At 38.1% G+C, this 20,098-nt stretch overlaps 1 protein-coding gene across 3 annotated transcripts in view; it reads left to right on the plus strand.

Moving 5' to 3' along the window:
- The window catches only part of MTMR2 (myotubularin related protein 2), a 118,407-nt gene extending 99,343 nt beyond the window's left edge, over positions 1 to 19,064 (plus strand). For all 3 annotated transcript variants that reach the window (XM_055422909.2, XM_055422910.2, XM_088842895.1), the window contains 6 exons: positions 3,921 to 4,106; positions 8,304 to 8,510; positions 11,605 to 11,697; positions 14,941 to 15,054; positions 16,790 to 16,966; positions 17,673 to 19,064. In XM_055422909.2, the coding sequence (XP_055278884.1) occupies positions 3,921 to 4,106; positions 8,304 to 8,510; positions 11,605 to 11,697; positions 14,941 to 15,054; positions 16,790 to 16,966; positions 17,673 to 17,834 (939 nt within the window). In that variant the 3' untranslated portion in view covers positions 17,835 to 19,064. The remainder of the gene's footprint in view (positions 1 to 3,920; positions 4,107 to 8,303; positions 8,511 to 11,604; positions 11,698 to 14,940; positions 15,055 to 16,789; positions 16,967 to 17,672) is intronic.
- The last annotated feature ends 1,034 nt before the right edge of the window (positions 19,065 to 20,098 follow it).

The raw sequence follows: 20,098 nt of genomic DNA on the forward strand, positions 1-20,098 counted from the left end.
ACTTTGGCCACCTCATGCGAAGAGTTGACTCACTGGAAAAGACTCTGATGCTGGGAGGGATTGGGGGCAGGAGGAGAAGGGGACGACGGAGAATGAGATGGCTGGATGGCATCACCGACTCGATGGACATGAGTTTGAGTGAACTCCGGGAGTTGGTGATGGACAGGGAGGCCTGGTGTGCTGCAATTCATGGGGTCGCAAGGAGTCGGACACGACTGAGTGACTGAACTGAAGCATATATTGTATTTGTATATAGTCAGCAGTTTCTAATTCATTGCAGATAGTATTACATTTTTTTTCCACCTTTGATCAAAAGGAGACTTTTCAAGTTACCTCCCGAGTGTGTTTGTCATGACCATAGTAAGTAATCTTGAGGCTTCCTTAGTGGCTCATTGATAAAGAATCTGCCTACTTGCAGGAGACATGGATTTGATCCCCAGGTCAGGAAGATGCCCTGGAGGGGGGCATGGCAACCCACTCCAGTATTCTTACCTAGAGAATCCCATGGACAAAGGAGCCTGGTGGGCTACAGTGCATGGGTTTGCAAAGAGTTGGAAACTACTGAAGTGACTGAGCCCACACACATAGTAATCTTTGCTATCTAGTATGATAAGATACAACAGAGTCATCATGAAATCTTGTATGTTTCCTGCCCCAGAATTGGAATAGCCATTTCCCTAAGTTCTGGTTTCTGTTAGTAGGAGATGGTATTTGAAACCATAATTTGGTGTTAAGGATACTTATTTGCTACTGGACTGGTGCAATTTCTGAGTCTTTTCTGAATAGACTAGGAAATAGATAGAGCCAGGAAATGTTAATATATTTTCAAAGATAAAGTACTTCATGAGTTCATACTGCTGCTTTCAGTTTAAATTCAGTGTTAGATTTTTTACATGTATGCATTCATATGTATGTCTGGCTCTTTACCACCCTATGGACTGTGGCCTGCCAGGCGGCTCTTTGTCCGTGGGAATCTCTAAGTAAGAATTCTGGAGTGGATTGCCATGCCCTCCTTCAGGGGATCTTCCCAAACACCCCATCTCTTAGGTCACCTACAACGGCAGGCAGGTTCTTACATAACTTCTTCAAAATTACATGTGTAACTCCTTCCTTCTGCACCAGGAATGCTGATTCTCAGAGGGAATGATAAGATTTGTTATGTTACATAATTACTCACTTGCTTTATCCTACCGTGGTGCTAGAATGACAGTGTTACTAGTATCCCCAGTACATTTAGGGAAAAGTTTTTTTGGACTTGCTCCCATTGTAAAATACATGTGTTGTATTTACATTGTCAGAGTAGGTGGTCTTCACACTCCTTTCTGTACACTTACTCTTCCTTTGACCTCTGACTTCTACAAGTAGCTGTGTTTTGTGCACACAACCAGTTCTTATGTGGAAGTCTTTCAAGTCTTTTTCTTTTGTCTGAAGTTGTTCTCTTGTAAATATTTCAGCAGAGCTGATAGAAACAATATTCTGAGTATTCACCTCCTGATAGTGGCTTATGAGGGACTTGCCAAGTGGAGCAGCAGAAAGAATCTGCCTGTCAATACAGGAGACTCAAGAGACGTGGGTTTGATGCCTGGGTTGGGAAGATCACTTGGAGTAGGAAATGGCAACCCACTCCAGTGTTCTTGCCTGGAAATTCCATGAAAAGAGAAGTCTGGTGGGCTACAGTCCATGGGGTCCCAAAGAGTTGGACACGACTGAGCATGGACATGGGTTGGGGGGAGCAGCTTATGTTCCTTATATTGGTTTTCCTGGGCATAAAATTCTTGGTTTGCATTTGATTTTCTTGAATGTCTTAAATATATTGCCTTTTTTTTTTTTGTCATAAAGTTTCAAAGTCTGATGATAAACTAAATTTTTCTTTCTGAGTCACTCATTTTACTTTGATGAGCAAAGACTTTTGTCTTTTGTTTTTCTTTGAAGTCCAGTTATTTTGCCAGAATATGTCTTCATGCTGTGTTTGGGTTTATATTATCAGGTGTGCATGTGTGCTGTTTTCATCGGGAATTTCAGTTTAAAAGCGTCATGACTGTTTTGTTTAATCATAGTTCTTAGTATTTATTTCATTTCTTTGTTTTGGCTTTTTTCTTCAGGACTGCTGTCACTCCTGAGTTGTCTCTTCTTTGCCTCTCTTCATCATTTGTCGCTTTCTCTTGAATCTTTTTTATGTCTTTCTAATTCCATTTTGGTTTTATATTTTACTTTTCCCTGTCTGTTTCTTTTAATATCCACTGTATTCGTTTGTTCTTGAGTTTCTTCTAATTTGGCCTTTATTTTTAATTTTTTCCCTTTTATTTCTATTTGTTTCCAAGTTCTTTTCACTTAATCTGTGAGTTTCTCTAATAACTCATCTTTTGGAATGGACAGAACCCTCCTCGGTTTCAGCTGCACTTCTTAGATTGACCTGTTCTTTCCTGTAGTTCTGGAGGAAGAGAGCTAAAACCAGGAAGCAGAACAATAAAAACTGTAAGACTCTCTTGTGATTCCCTTGTTCTCTCGTCCCTCTTATATGCATTGCTTCCTTCTGCATTTCCTTTCACATTCCTGATAGCATCGAGGTCTTGTGACGATCTTGTGACTGTTGGTAGTTTTGGGGTTTGATGGAATGCTCTGTCCTCTAGTTCTGTCTTCAGTGATTTTTTTGTGTGTCTTCAGTTTTACTATCTAGTTGCTCTGTTTTTAAATAATACCAGTTGTATTGAAATATAATTCACATAAAATGCATTCTTAAAGTATGTATTTCAGTGTTTTTAGTATATTTTCAAAGTCATACGACAACATTTAACGTACTCATCAAGTTGTACGAGTCTTGATTCCAGATCATTTTCATCCTGCATGTTTTTGTGACAGGTTCTGTGTAGCTGCAGTACTGCCATGTTTCTAGGATTTGTTGCAACACATTTGAATGTCCCTCTGCCCCTGATGTGAGCTGGCCCTACTCTCCAGAATAATCCTTGTTAACAGGGACCTAATGAAACGATGTTAATTTTGTCCTTGTGCCCATTTTGACTCTAAACCATTTCCCACGCTATCAGTGTCAGAAAGGAAGCTTGAACGTCTGTTTTTCACTAATTTGTTGTTGGTTAAGAGGTAAGTTTTATTGTTTTCAAAAATGTGATCTCTTAATTTTATATAACTACAGTGACTGTTCCAGCATCTTCCTAGTTTTTTTCCATTAGTGCTCAAAGAGGCATGATTTTATACCTGAGATGAGGCATATTTTATCCAGAAGGCAGAAGAATATTTTATTCATAAAACTGAGAAAGATTCAGCCCAGAAAAATTTGATTCTTCTTTCCAGCTGTAGCTTACTGTGAACACCAAATATTTCTCATTCTATTCTGTAGATGTAGATTTACCTCTTTGAAAATAGTGATAATATTATTCTATATTATTCTATAGTACTCTGTGCTTTTATATTTGTTTTGTCTTTTAATTTAATAATAATTATGCAGTTACCCTAGAAGTCCGTCACCACGATTGCAAAGCACTTTGCAAATATTAAGATGAAGTGAAGAAAAGTGTGGGTCAGGTGTAAACTAGACAGATGTCCCTGCACATGGAGCTTCAGTCTTCTGTATGAAATTATGTTTGGGTAGGACTTGAGATATGGATAGTGAAATTATAGTGCTTTAAGTACCTTCCTATATGTTATCACGTATAATTTTAATAATAGCAACAAGAGGAAGTCAGGCTGAGCATGTATATTCTTGTTTTATGAAGAACATGTGGGACAGCGTGGTTGTGTTAAGTCTGACCTGAGCCAGCCACATTTTCCCATGGAGTTTTCCTGTCCATCAGTGACATGGATGAGCTTTGAAGCTTTTGGGTATTTTATGGCACTCTTTCAAGGATGTCGTCATACAATGGATAAGCATTCATTTTTTATTTCCTGTGATGTTATTTTTCTAGGCAAAAGGTGGAGGTTATGAAAGTGAAGATGCCTATCAAAATGCAGAACTCGTTTTTCTAGATATCCACAATATCCATGTTATGAGAGAATCTTTACGAAAACTTAAGGAGATTGTGTACCCCAACATTGAGGAGACCCACTGGTTGTCTAATTTGGAATCTACTCACTGGCTGGAACATATTAAGGTGGGTATATGTTACTATTTCTTTAAACTGTTAGAGACTATCAAACAAGGACTTTCTCTGCCCTCTTATGTGTTGGCTCTTACAATTGAAATCAAGATGAAAATACCTTTTTAAACAGTGAAAAATTGATAACTACTTTGATAATTAGAACTACTTTTAAGTTTTGGTGCTTGAATGAATTAGGTTTCTGTATTACGCATTTGGTTCTATTTTACTTTTCTTCCCCTCTCTTTTCTGTCCTATCTGAATCTGCCCATCCTTCAGTTCCTGGTTCCCTTCTTTGATAAAGTCTTCCAAGATGGAATTCATTTCCATTTTCTCTGAGCTTTCATTTTACTTTCCTTTCCAGCTAATCAGATGCTCCCATGTACTTGATTTAATTACTTTTATGTGTCAATTAATGTAGATTGCTAACTCATGGAGAGTAGGACAGGATAAATCATATTTCTTCTTTGTCCCCACAGGAGCCAGGGTAGCACTCAGTTCAATTCAGTCGCTCAGTCGTGTCCGACTCTTTGCAACCCTATGAATCACAGCACTCCAGGCCTCCCTGTCCATCACCAACTCCCGGAGTTCACTCAAACTCAAGTCCATCGAGTCGGTGATGCCATCCAGCCATCTCATTTTCTGTCGTCCCCTTCTTCTCCCGCCCCCAATCCTTCCCAGCATCATAGTCTTTTCCAGTGAGTCCACTCGTCGCATGAGTTGGCTAAAGTATTGGAGTTTCAGCTTTAGCATCAGTCCTTCCAATGAACACCCAGGATTGATCTCCTTTAGAATGGACTGGTTGGATCTCCTTGCAGTCCAAGGGACTCTCAAGAGTCTTCTCCAACATCACAGTTCAAAAGCATCAATTCTTCGGCGATCAGCTTTCTTCACAGTCCAACTCTCACATCCATACATGACCACTGGATAAACCATAGCCTTGACTAGACAGACCTTGGTTGGCAAAGTAATGTCTCTGCTTTTTAATATGCTATCTAGGTTGGTCATAACTTTCCTTCCAAGGACTAAGCGTTTTTTAATTTCATGGCTGTAATCAGCATACACAGTGATTTTGGAGCCTAAAAAAATAAAGTCTGACACTGTTTCCACTGTTTCCCCATCTGTTTCCCATGAAGTGATGGGACCAGATGCCATGATCTTTGTTTTCTGAATGTTGAGCTTCAAGCCAACCTTTTCACTCTCCTCTTTCACTTTCATCAAGAGGCTTTTGAGTTCCTCTTCACTTTCTGCCATAAGGGTGGTGTCATCTGCATATCTGAGGTTATTGATATTTCTCCCAGCAATCTTGATTCCAGCTTGTGCTTCTTCCAGCCCAGTGTTCCTCATGATGTATTCTGCATGTAAGTTAAATAAGCAAGGTGACAATATACAGCCTTGACGTACTCCTTTTCCTATTTGGAACCAGTCTGTTGTTCCATGTACAGTTCTGACTGTTGCTTCCTGACCTGCATACACGTTTCTCAAGAGGCAGATCAGGTGGTCTGGTATTTCCATCTCTTTCAGAATTTTCCACAGTTTACTGTGATCCACACAGTCACAGGCTCTGGCATAGTCAATAAAGCAGAAATAGATGTTTTTCTGGAACTTTCTTGCTTTTTCCATGATCCAGCGGATGTTGGCAGTTTGATCTCTGGTTCCTCTGCCTTTTCTAAAACCGGCTTGGACATTTGGAAGTTCACGGTTCATGTATTGCCGATGCCTGATTTGGAGAATTTTGAGCATGACTTTACTAGCGTATGAGATTAGTGCAGTTGTGCGGTAGTTTGAGCATTCTTTGGCATTGCCTTTCTTTGGAATTGGAATGAAAACTGACCTTTTCCAGTCCTGTGGACACTGCTGAGTTTTCCACATTTGCTGGCATATTGAGTGCAGCACTTTCACAGCATCATCTTTCAGGATTTGAAATCGCTCAATTGGAATTCCATCACCTCCACTAGCTTTGTTCGTAGTGATGCTTTCTAAGGCCCACTTGACTTCAAATTCCAGTTAATATAGTTATAAATATTTTCAGATAGGTCTAAATTTCAATAACATAGCTTGCCAAAATATAGATCTCTCTATATTATATATAGATCTCTATAAAATATATGAGCATATATATTAATATTAGGAAATAAATGGAAGTATAATTTTTCATGTTAAGAAAGAATAGATTATACTCACATTAAGAGCTCTAAAATTAAGAAAAATTGAAGGCTAAATTGACGTCTTGAGAATTATAAACTATTTTGATTATTGTTTCTCTTCTAGAAACATAGAAGCTTGAATGTAGCAAAGTACATGAACATTCTTCTTTTAGAGAGCATGGTCATGGGGACCATCTATTGCGTTGTACGATATGTGAATAGAATACCATAAGACTTGATTCGGAACTGACATTCACTGCAGCATTCCATTAATTACAGGTCATGTTTTAGCAGGTACAACAGTCTCTCCAAAAAGCTGGCTATAACAGAAACTCATTTCCTTGAAAGAGGTACAGTTGTGCCGGGACCATCTTCTCCTCCTTCAGTCTTCACACATGCCAGGCTTACCTGCTCACTTTCTTTAGATCTCTGCTTAAACATCAGCTTCTCAAAGATGCCTTTCCTACCCACTCCATACACAGTGAGAGTTCTGCGTGGATGGTACTTTTTCACTTGTTGCCCTCTCACTCACTGTTTCTTTCTTTATTTGCATCTGGCTGGCCTCACGTGAGTACAGTATAAACTTCATTACGCCAGCACTTTGTTCCGTTTGCTGCTCTATAGTCCAGCACCGTGAGCAGTGCCTACCATGTGGTAGGGGACTCCATCAGTGTTTACCTTTTAAGTGAATGAGTGGATGAAGATGACCACTTTGGAGAACGCTTCCTTGTTGTCTTAGCTTCCCAACTGTTCTAACCCTTTAGGTCAGTGATGTGTAATTTTGCATATATATTTGACTCAATGTGCTTCGTGTGTGCTCCTTCAGTCAGTCATGTCCGACTCTGTGACCCCATGGACTGCAGCCGACCAGGCTCCTCTGTCCACGGGATTTCCCAGACGAGGATACTGGAGTGGGTTACCATTTCTTTCTCCAGGGGATCTTCCCGACCCAGAGATCAGACCTGTGTCTCTGGTGTCTCCTGCATTGGCAGGTGGATTCTTTACCACTGTGCCACCTGGGAAGCCCCATATTTGAATTATAGATGGAAATATTTAAAAGAGTGAGTTAGGATTAATGGAGACCAGGCCTTTTTTTTTTCCTTTTTTTTAATGCTCACAGATAACTCTGATGCATAGACACGGTTGAGATTGCTTCAGAGTACCCCACTTCCAAAATATGCCTACGATTATGATTAAAAGGAGGTCATCGTGAGATTCTCCAAGCCTAGTACAGCATATCTTTCTCTCATCTATGTTTGTGTAATCACACTGCTCTTAAAGTATGATTGGGCCATTGCAGAGAAGAGGGGGGCTCTATTGTTCAGTTTAAAGGATATCACACTGTGTGTATATTTAGGTTACATCTAATTCTCTCTAATTTTAACTTAAGATCAACTTCAGAGAAGGTAAATTATTTTGCAGAGGGAGCCGGCATATTTAAACAAAATACCTAAAAGTTATTTTAGATACCAGTTAAATTGACATGATAATACATTGGTCCAGTGAGAATTTTTCATTCATACCAATATGTAAAAGTCAGCTTTCTCTAAAATTTCATGCTTTGCTTGCTGTGTGGTATAAAAACAGTAGAGTAAATGCTGTAGAAACTGTAGAATATTTTATAATATCCAACTTTACTGCTTTCGTATTTATTCTGATTTGGTTAAGTATCACTGTTTTAAGTAACAGGTAAGAATTCAATTGGTGTATTATTTTTACTTAAATGGATGATGTTGGAATATTTGAAGAATCTTAGAAATAGATCTCTTCGGAATTTAATCCTTTCTTATTAGTCATACTCCTGATTTGTTTAGAACCTGAAGTTACCTTTTGTTTGGATATTTCATTGTGTGGATTAATAGGAGTCTGCATTGAGATTTTTCAGTTTTAAAAGCAAAGCGTCAGTATCTTCCAGCGTTCACAAAAATTCGTTTTAGGAAAGGACTGATATTCTTTTCTCCACTTGTTTTTGAGATAGTCATCTCTGAACAAAACTATTACAAATTTTGAGGAAGAAAGCATTTAATTTTTTTAAAAAATTCATTGAAAAAAATCCGTTTTTCAGCTTATTCTTGCAGGGGCTCTCAGGATTGCTGACAGGGTGGAGTCAGGAAAGACGTCTGTGGTGGTGCACTGCAGTGATGGCTGGGACCGCACGGCCCAGCTGACTTCCCTGGCCATGCTCATGCTGGATGGATACTACCGCACCATCCGAGGGTTTGAAGTCCTTGTGGAAAAAGAGTGGCTGAGCTTCGGACATCGATTTCAGCTTGTGAGTGAAGAACCTTGACCCAGGGTATCACATGTGCGTCTCACACAAGGCCTGTGAAGATCATGTCTTTTATTCAGTTGATATTCATGTAAGACTGACCCTTAGTTCTAATGGGGTAAACTGCTCAAGAGAAACTTGTCAGATTATTTCGAGGATCCTAGAGATGAGAGAGAAGATTCTCAGAGGCCTTGAAGCCCCCAAGAGTGTGATTTTTGGCAGCGTTTTCCTGGGTTAGCTGAAAAACTTTCTGAACTATGTTTGCCCAGATGCTGTCTCTAATGTTAGACGTTAGGATCCACTAGCAGTGTTTATTTAAAAAAAAAAACTTGCAAGAAATGGACATTTAAAGGTAGTCTGCTGCTTTGAACTTGAACTGTTAAATAAAATTGGTCCTCTGGCGTATCCATTCAGATGGCTTATGTTTTTCAGCTCTCTGTAAAATGTACTTACCATGATAAAACCGTTAAAAGAGTGACGTTTCAGTCATCCAGTGCTGCACATGTTCATATAAGTGTAATCAAAATCATAAACATTTCAGACTGTTTGAAGCTGCAGTGGATTCCTAAATTGCTGACTCTACCTACTCCATTTCCCCACTCCTGATTGTTATATGAAAGCAGGATTTGACAAAGCACATCTGATTCAGAGGGTATGTGCACATGTTTAATATAGGGTAATGATTCTCAAACTTTTTGATTTCTGGACTTCTTGCCATTTTTAACAGTTATTGATGACCCCAGAGAACTTTGTTTACATCAGTATTTTCCATACTAGAAATTAAATTTTTAAAATGTGTATATTGTTTAAAGAAATAATCCATTTTCTTAGTCCATTTGGACTGCTGTATTTCTCAGTTTTGGCAGCTGGAAGTCCAAATTCAGAGTGCCAGCATGGTAGGGCTCTGGTGAAGGCCCTCTTCCAGATTCCTGGCTGCCAGCCTTTCACTATTATCTTAAATGGTGGAAGAAGGTTGGGGAGCTCTCTGGGGCTTGTCCCTTTTGATAAGAGCACTAGTTTCATTCATGACGTTTCCACCCTCATGACCTTGGTAGCTCCTAAAACGATCAAATTGGGCATTCAATTTTCAACATGTGAATTTTGGGGGACACAAACATTCAACCTATAGTCCTGTTATATATTAGCATGAATAACATTTTAAAGAAAAGTAACTAGCATAATATGTTAGTCAAGCATGAAGTTTTATGAGAAGAGTGGCATTATTCTACATTTTTTACAAGTTTCTTTAATATCTGGCTTAATAGATAAATTTCATATCTAACTGCATTCAGTTTGTTGCAATATGTTCTGTTGGTTGAAGATATGAGGAAAATTTGACCACATGCAGATATATAGGTTGACAAAAAGGGTATTTTAATTTTTTTCCAGGGAATTGTGGATAGTTTTCTTTGCTGCTGTGCCAAAACTTGACAAATGGTAGTTTCTTAGTGGTTATTTGTAATGTGGAATCTAAAACTGGCTTGATGAGTTTTTTGGTATTTGTTCTATTAAATCCTGTTGGTGTGTCCTGAACTTTGAATAAGTAGATCTTTTACCTGTGCACGATTTTGTAATATATGTGTTGGTACTTGGGAAAATACTGGCTTACTGATTTACACAGCTCCTCCAGTCTTAATGCTTTTCATTATATATCATAAAATCACAGGTATTAATACTACTACTAATTTTATCAGAAAAGTCTTTTAAATATTATCAAACTGATTGTGGCAAGTAAAATTTTCCCTCAAATTTAACTTTCACTCAACAGCTTGAATTTCATCATTGGTAACAAATACTGCCCATTGTTTTCCTTGAAGTGACACATTCACTTTTGTACATTTTCAAAAAAGATATCTACAAGATATTCAGGTCTTAATAACCATAATTCATATATCAGTTGTTCTTTCAAGTTAAAATGATGTTCCATGAAAAAGCTGTGTTTCCTACATTCTACTTAAGTCTGCAATAGAAGCACGTTATGTGTATTTCCCATTTTGTTACATAGGATACTTAAAAAATTATACTCCAAGGTGGAGATTTATTGAAGTTAATAATAATTTTTACTGCTTCATCAAGGACATTGGCTTAAGAGAGACTGGCTTTTTTTCCTTTCATTTAACTACAAGTGTTTGGCTGGGCAAACATAATAACTATAGTATAGCTCGATTCCAATGCCTTGTTTCCTGATTTCCTCTTAAGGTACCAAAAGTTTTCTTCCTTCATCACCTTTACACCATTCTGGAGGAGGGCATGGCAGCCCACTCCAGTATTCTTGCCTGGAGAATCCCCATAGGTATAGGAGCCTAGCAGGCTGCAGTCCATGGGGTTGCAAAGAGTCGGACACAACTGAGCAACTAAGCATGGCACAGTGCAAATGTCAAGCCATTGAAAAAGGCAAAGCATGTCTTAGTAATATTATGAAAATAGTTTTGAACTCACAGACCTCTCCCACTGCTGGGAGTCTGGATCACTCTTTTAGAATCACTGCCTTGGAGTATAGGGTAGGTGTTTATCTCAGTCATCTGGAGCAGAGGTCCTCAGAGGAGAAAAAAGATGAAGAAAGTAGGTGAGTGCATGCTTGAGGGGAGATGTCAAGCATTCTTTAAAAGTTTTCAGAGGTTTGTGCTGATGTGATTCTTTTTGAAAGACCTCCTGGAGCTCCAATGCAGTAGGTCCCCCTTATGCCCTGGCCAAGGTCTTAAAAGAGACCTGTGCTTCCTGGGGCTAGTGGACAAGGAACTGTTTAATACTCAGGGCATAGTAAATCTTCAGGACAAAAATCTGGGCTCTGAGGTCTGACTGCTCCTATCTCCCATTGTCAGCTTTTTAGGATCTAGCTTCGTTTGTTAAACAGACTTGTATTTACAAGTGTCTCCTGCCAGGAAATAATTGGACAGGTTGCAGATTGAAATGCTAATAGACATTTCTCTTTTGTGGAATTTGGTGATTTCTGTTTTCCTTGCAGTGCTCTTTCAAAAAGATTTTCTGAATTTACAAAATATGGAGCAAATGTTACTTTTCTTGAAAAATAAAATTACTTTCATCAGAAGGCGAAAAATCCTACAAAGCTCATATAATATTTCACTCTTTGCTTCAGAGAGTTGGCCATGGAGATAAGAACCATGCAGATGCAGACAGATCACCTGTTTTTCTTCAGTTTATTGACTGTGTCTGGCAGATGACAAGACAGGTAATTTATCTGGGACATCCATTCTTAGCTCTCTCTCTCTTTTAAGCTATCCAGTGAGAGTTGGGTTTGGTCACTGACTATCTTACATTTCATGTAAAGTGGAAGTTCTTATAAGTTTCCTAGATAACTAGAAGTATTATTATCACATTAAATTATTTAATATTTTTAATTTATGTTAATGGTAGTATATTCACTCAATTCATTTATATGTTGCTAAAGGAGGTAAAGAAATGAAATAGGCAAGGTAACTCAAAATGAAATCCTGTTTTAGGCAGTTTTGATGAAAAAATGTGTTTAGATGAAATCATGGCAATATATATGAAATAGATTCAGTTTTTTTGTTTTTAGGTATGGAGAGAGATTTTATGTGCTTTAGAGCTATCGACATTCTAGAAAATGATTTGAAATATTACCATGAATAGGTTTAGTATTTTGGAAAGATACAAGAGGAGATTGAAAAACACCTGATTTATTATGGGATAACTTTACTAATGAGGTAAAGAGTTCATGTCTTAAAAATGTTTAACTCATGATAAGTAATCTGAGAACCCAAAAGTTACGTACAGTTCAGTGGTATATAAGTTATTTATCCAGGAGTTTTATTAGACCTCAGACCACTGGGAGCCTGGTTGGTTTTTAGTTGGACTGCCATGGGAATGTACAGTAGGGCACTTGCTGGCTTTGCTTGGCATTAGCATTATATTTCAGCTTCAATAAAATATTCTTTACTTCATTAAGAGGAAAACAAAATAAGACTTTTTTTAATCTTTGGCAGTGTGGAGTCTTACCCACTAGACTGCCAGGGAAGTCCGGACCCACTTTTAACTATTACCATATTCTATTTTAAGATAGTATTTGACAGTGTTGGGAAAAATCAAACATACCTTATAGGGGACTACAAAAGGTGTCGCTGATGGTTAAGTGTACTGCTTTCCAGGGCGAATATCTTGAAAGGAGCAACTCTTGCTTCTGGTATATTTGTTAGAAAAACAAAATAGATCATATTTACCGATTTCATAGGAGAATACATGACAAATATACTTCTTTCTTAGTAATTGTGTTAACTTTTTATATGCCATATATCTAAAAGCAGTTTCACTCTTGATTTTGAGCTTAAGTTGCTATGTTAAATCTTATTTCACTGATAGAACTTAAAATACACTATATATGTATAAATAAAAAATATATATATTTTGTTATATAAGTGTATATAATAAATACACTTTATTATACATGTTTGCTTATATTTTTCTTTGGTATTTTCCTTCTGACCATGTGAGATAGTAATAATGTTTGTTGACAGTCATCAGTTTTATAAATAACTGAATGTTTGCGCAGAGACTTAAATAGCAAATTTATCAAAAGGACCAGTTGTGTTACAATTAGCCAGTTGTGAGGATTACTTGAGTTAATACATGTGAAGCCCTTAAAACAGCACTGGGCACAAAGTAAGCCCTCAGATGTTAGCTGCTCTTATTTAATATTTCACATTTGCTGGTTAATTCATATCTTAGGAACCAGAAGTTGATCACAGGATACATGCCCTGATCCGAGGTCAGGCTATCCTCTCAGGATCCCAGGAACAATCAGTAACCTAGAGAAGTAGTGAGACCTGCCTCACTCCTCTGCCATTGTGAGAGGGGACGGTGGACAGCTGGCTCGCTTGGCGAGTACATCGGCAGTTAATAATGGTTAATAATGACCTTATTCTTTATTCATATTCTCTATGGAATAATCCAACTGACTTTCTTCCCCTACTAGTGATGCATGTTTGTGTCTGTCTGTTATAAAAAAAAAAAGTCTCCTCTTGCCCTCATCATCTTCTCTCACTGCTGGGATCAGGAAGCAGGATGAAGGCCCTTCAGATTTTAAACATATAAGGAGAACAAAATATTCCTTCTCTGCTCAGGATTTTAAAAACAATAGCAGCGATTAATGTTCTATTTAAATAATGTTATTTTAGTTGTGTTTGTGAGGAAATCCCACTAATTAAGCTGTTTTCTCATAACTGAGCTAATAGTTTTGCCAAGACGATGAAAGGCTAATCATAGGCTTAAGTCCTTCGAATTGCTATGTAATGATGTAGGGTGCATTCAAGGTTGGCTAATAAATAAGCTGTTTAAGAGTAACAGTACAGAAGATGGGATTTATTCTGTAAATGAATGGATGGAATTTGACACAGTTTTTTATGATTAATTGGCTTTATGTTGGCATACGCTTTATCATCTGCTTTATTTGCTTCAGAGCCACAACAATTATTATTAAAGAGTAAATTGTTTAAGAAGATAAATTTGCCTTGTTATCCTACTTATAAATTTAGGAAGTTTGAAGGCAAAGTTGTTTTCACTCTTGTCCCTTTTGTGTGCAGTTTATGCTGTTTTCATCCACTATTGGGTAGGGATCATTCTAAGAAAAACTTGGCACCAGTATTTATTTACTAAATCCACAATCCAAATATTCATGGAATTCCTTTTCACAGTCCTATAAATGGTACAGTCTTACATAGAAGCTTTCAAATAATTCTTGAAACAGTAAATGGTTAGGATGCTGCTGCTGCTAAGTCACTTCAGTCGTGTCCGACTCTGTGTGATCGATTATACTAAATCCCTTCCCTTCCCTTCCTGGGATCTGTAATTGGTCCTTGATAAATTACCCCCAAATTGTGGTTTGTGTAAGATATCCAGTTAAACACCTGTCCTAGTTAAAGAGAGTGACTTTTCTCTTTTAAGAAAGGCTGCCAAAGTACTGGATTATAAAATATCATGGTTTGAGCACATGTTCCTTGAAAAGATGAGTAAGGGTGGCTTTTAAATGAGCCGCACATCTCCTTTTCTCGAGACATTGATATTTTTTGTGTAATTCCTAAAAACTATGTTGTTGAAAATTTAAAGAAAAATCTTACTATGTTGCTTATGGTCATTCTTGGCAGAGAAAGACAAGGCAGATCAGCCTCAAGTTGAGGGTTAACTGATATAAATGGACAGAAGAACAGCAAGATTAGCGCATTCAGATTCTTACTGTACAAGAAAAGGAGGTATTAGGAGAAATTATCTTAGCAAAGTGATATTTTTGAACAGAAAACCAAGAAAATATTAATAATACCATAATAACTTAGAAATATATAGTTTTTGAATACTGTTTAGCCTAATTTTAAGTTTTACAAAGCACCCACCAATGTACAGGGATGAACATGCTTGGGAAGCTGTCCTAATTATTTCATGTGTTTTGATATTTGATTTGCAGTTTCCTACAGCATTTGAATTCAATGAATATTTTCTGATTACCATTTTGGACCACCTGTATAGCTGTTTGTTCGGAACATTCCTCTGTAACAGTGAACAGCAGAGAGGCAAAGAGGTAACACACGGTCCCTGCCCGGCCCGCCTCTGTCTATATACACGCTTTCTCTACTGAGTGCAGCCTGGGATGGCTTTCAGCTGAACAGTTGTTCTTTTGAATGATGCCTTTGGCCATGTGTTCCTTTATATGCTGTAATATGCTCACTTCTTTGCACACGTCTGAGCTTTGTCTGTCTTAAAGTGCCTCTGTCATGAGGATGGGTAGGAGGCAGCGTCTGCTGAAGGGACTGAAGTATGTGGTGTCTTAGGAGCACTCGTGTACCTGTTACCACACTTCCTGCAGGATGGAAGTACATCAAAAGCAGGTGCAGCGAGATATGATTAGCCACAAATACACATTTGAATGAATGCACAGCTCAGTTCCCAAATACATTCTCATACATATGAACCATTTTAGTTTTTTTTTAAATTGTAAAATAATAGCATAAAATATTCAAACACTGAGAAGATATTAAGGAGAATGTGTTCCTCAGAATATATCTGCCTTATGTATGAAGTTCTAAATTATCTTGATTAATGTCTCCCTCTGCTTCAATTTCCATTCTAAAAAATGTGACTCTCAAATAGTTTCTTCATGCTTTTCTGTAAAGCCTAGTGGCAAAGAATGCTTGCTCTGGAGCCAAGCTGCCTGGGTTCAAATCTTAGATCTTTCACTTACTGTGTGAAGTTGAGCAAGTTAATTTCAGCTTCTGTAAAGCAGGCATAATAGTACTTATGTACTTAATAGTGCTTACTATTGTGAGGATTAAATAAAATAAACCATGCAAAACACTGTGATAATGGCCACGTAGTAAGTGCTTCCTAGACTAGAAGTTCCTTGAAGATAGATGTTAAATTTTTAAAATCACCTTTACATCTTCAGTGTCTAGCATGCAGTAGATATTTCTATGAACACAAGCCAATCAAGAATTTATTGAATGTTAGATAATCCGTGGATAACTTCCAAAGAGACTTTCAGTTTTTGAGAGCCTAAAGTAGGATTTACAATATCTTAAAAAGAAAGATATGTTTTTAAAACTGAGCTATAATGTGCATTCCATAACATTCACATTTAAAGCATATAATTTAGTGATTTTCAGCATATCCAGAGTTATATCGTCATCACCACCATTAATTTCAGAACATTGGAAAGAAACCCCATGCCTATTAGTAGTTACTACCTACCCATTCCCATCTCCTCTCAGACCCTAGCAGACACTGTAATCTCTGTTGGTTTGCCTCTTCCGGACGTTACATATAAATGGAATCGCTCGGGGTGTGGCCTTTGTGTCTGGCTTCTTTCAATTAGCATGATGTTTTCAAGGTTCAATTTGTAGCATGTGTCATTATTTCAATTCCTTTTATTACTGAATGATATTCCGTTGTATTGTTATATTACATTTCATCCATCTGTTGGATGATGGACTTGGATTGGGTTGCTTTTCCTTTTTGGTCATTATGACTGATTGCTACTTTCACCATTGTGCACAAGGTTGTTTGTATGTGTGTTTTCACTTGTCATGGATGTATATTGAGAGTGGAATTGCTGACATGGTAACTCTGTTTACCTTTTTGGGGAACTGCACTGTTTTCCACTGCTCTCTAATTTTAATCGAAGTGGTGCTGTTGCCAAAATGTCTGAGTTCTGTCCCTATAAAACAGTTTAAATGATCACAAATGCCTTTTGACAAATTTCATCTAAAGTACAATAGCTTGTGTAGTGGAGAACCTTAACCTGTTTTTCCTTCTTATAGAATCTTCCCAGGAGGACTGTGTCGCTGTGGTCTTACATAAATAGCCAGCTGGAGGACTTCACTAATCCCCTCTATGGGAGCTATTCCAATCATGTCCTTTACCCAGTAGCCAGCATGCGCCACCTAGAGCTCTGGGTGGGATATTACGTAAGGTGGAACCCCCGGATGAAGCCCCAGGTATATGCCCTGCAATATCCAGTGAGAGGTTTTATCCAGCAGTTGTATGAATTACTTTTGTTCCCTTTAAAGTGGCTAGAAAAGTTATCTGTGCATATTTAAAATTTCCATTTGTTTCCTGTTAACAGAGTGGGATAGTAGAAAAAGCACTGCATAGGGATGAGTAGTGCCCTGACTCTTGTCATGACTTGCTTTTTGGCCTTGCACAGATCACTTCCGCTCTTTCTCGTTTTCTCTCCTCCGTTAAATGAGGGTGCTGGGCTGGAAAACTGGAGGTTGGGGAAAATGGCTTTAGGGGAGTTAAAAGCCTCACCAAATTCTAGTCCATTTTTTAAAATGTTACAGAATATTTGCTGCCTAGAACTGTTTAAAGGACTAAAAGTCTGCAACCAAATGACAGAAAATCTTTTAAGTATTGGCTTTTAGATTATGTTGTTACTTAATTATTTGTTGTATTTGGCCAAGCACCAGTTTCAGGGTGTTCTGTGGAAACACCTGGGGAGACCAGGGAGGTCAGTGAAAGAGCCATGGGTCAGTGGAGTCATTGAAGTTAATTTTCACTGATGTTCGGGAAAGGTGGGCGTGGTCCCATAGCTGAAAGCATATACTGAACAATTAAGCATGAAGCTAAATACCAGAATGATTTGACTTTGGGTTTGTTCCAGATTGCTTAGTTAAGTAACTTTATGGTGTATTGCTCTTGTAGGAGCCCATTCACAACAGATATAAAGAGCTTCTCGCTAAACGGGCAGAGCTTCAGAAGAAAGTAGAGGAGCTACAGAGAGAGATTTCCAACCGATCAACCTCATCGTCAGAGAGAGCCGGCTCCCCGGCACAGTGCGTCACGCCTGTGCAGACGGTCGTGTGAGAGGGCCGCTTGATGGGGCGCGGTCGCCGTGAACTCTGATGACAGTGGCAGCTTCATGAGGAGGAGGGCTTCTGAACATAGAACCCGTCCGTGAGAGAACTTCAGTCACTTTATTTATTTCAGATCTCTCTAGGATGAGTTCAGAACTGTAGCAGTGCAGGTGGTTTAAGGGAAATAACCTCACGTGTAATTACATGATTACAACACTAATCTTCTAAGTCACCCAAAGAATATTAAAATGCTTGAATCCTGGCTCCACAGTGGGAACAAGTTTCTGATTTTCAAAGGAAAATACTGTCTCAGAAGTTTTGGTGTCTGCTAAAATCAAAACACAAACCACTTGAGAACAGCACTTTCTTGGCGGAAGAGCGCTCATTGCACAGCAGGTGGAGCATCAGTCTTCCAACCAATCCTGACATTCCGTGGGCTTAGATGTACTGGGCCCTGTGTAGATAAATCAAGATGGGTTAATGCTCATTTCTCAACATCATGGGTTTGTCTTTTTTGTAGTAAGTAATTTACTTTTACCATTCAAAGCCCATGTTCTTCATATGTAATAGGGTATATGATATTGAGGATATTATGATGTAGTAGTAGTTGAAAATTAATGCTGTCATTATTTATGTGCTTAATTTAAGATATATTAGGTAGCAATTCCAAAACGATGCCTTACAGATGTGCTTGGGAGGAGACTGCAGAGGAGAAAGTGGCAGCCATCCAGGATTTCAAAGAGTTCCACATCCTTCAGATCAGTTACTGGAAACATCATGAAACATATTTTAAAAACTCATTATCTGCCCTACTTTATCTTATTTACTTTTTTGTATGTGTTTGAAGACAGAACTTCATTGGTGAGTTTTGAGGCTCTATTTAAAAGTTCAGTAGGATTGACATTTTTATGAAGTCTGTATAAAGAGCATATGATGAGAAGTACTGTGCACAAATTTTATATGAAGTATTTTACTGCTACTTTCCTTTGCAAATTCTGTAATTCCACCAAATCATTGTCTACCAAAGAACTTATTGCATGTAAAGATGTATTACAATTTCCATGCCAGTAAAGGAAATCCTGCCTCGCTTTTTGCCTGCTACAGTAAGAGTCTAGCGCTGGTATAAACACCCGATTCCCTGGTGTCTGTTTTACTCTGTATAAGAGCCATATGTTATGTACTGTAACACAGAGGAGCTTCTTGTCTCTTGGGTCTTTAATTAAAAGAAAATTTCAACTGACTTTTAAACTTTGTCCTTGTTCTAAGTTGTCTTAAGTTTCACTTGCAGAAATGTTGTTTGAATTTTTTCTTTTTTTTTGAGGAAAGGGTGTTTCCTAGTAGCTGCTTTAAGAGAAATGTTCAATTTGAACTAATAAAGAATTCCCTGGTGGTCCAGGGATTAGGACTCTGCACTTCCACTGTAGGGGGCATAGGTTCCATCCCTAATCAGGGAACTAAGATCCTACATGCTGCAGCCAAAAAAAACATAAGTACAATATGAACTGATAAATAATACTCAAAAATACCATTTTTTTACTCCTTAACTCATTAACTCAGTAGACTGAACCTATGCCCTGCTCTTGATTTTGCAGTGAGTAAGTATAATTTCTGTTATTAATATATCCAGTATTAGCAATAAAGGACAGAGATGATATGGACCTAACAGAAGCAGAAAATTTTAAAAACAGATAGCAAAAGTACACAGAAAAACTATACAAAAAGGTCTTAATGACTGGGATAACCACAATGGTGTCATCACTCAAATAGAGCCAGACACCCTGGAGTGCGAAGTCAAGTGGGCCTTAGTGAAGCATCACTACAAACAAAGGTAGAGGAGGAGATGGAATTATAGCTGAGCTCTTTAAAATCCTAAAAGATGCTGCTGTGAAAGTGCTGCACTCAATCTGTGAACAAATCTGGAAAATTCAGCACTGGCCACAGGACTGGAAAAGGTCAGTTTTCATTCCATCCCAAAGAAGGACAGTGCCAAAGAATGTTCAAACTACTGCCCAAGTGCACTCATTTCATATGCTAGTAAGGTAATGCTCAAAATTCTTTAAGCTAGGCTTCAGTGGTACGTGACCCGAGAACTCCAAATGTACAAGCCAGGTTTAGAAAAGGTGGAGGAACCAGAGATCAAATTGCCAACATCCATTGGATCATAGAAAACAAATTCCAAAAAACCCCTCTACTTCTGCTTCATTGACTACACTAAAGCCTTTGGCTTAGTGGATGACAACAAACTGGAAAATTCTTCAAGAGATAGGAATACCA

The sequence above is a fragment of the Moschus berezovskii genome, chromosome 14, assembly GCF_049115385.1.
Source record: "Moschus berezovskii isolate FMDL1 chromosome 14, NW_MosBer_1.0, whole genome shotgun sequence".
NCBI lineage: Eukaryota > Metazoa > Chordata > Mammalia > Artiodactyla > Moschidae > Moschus > Moschus berezovskii.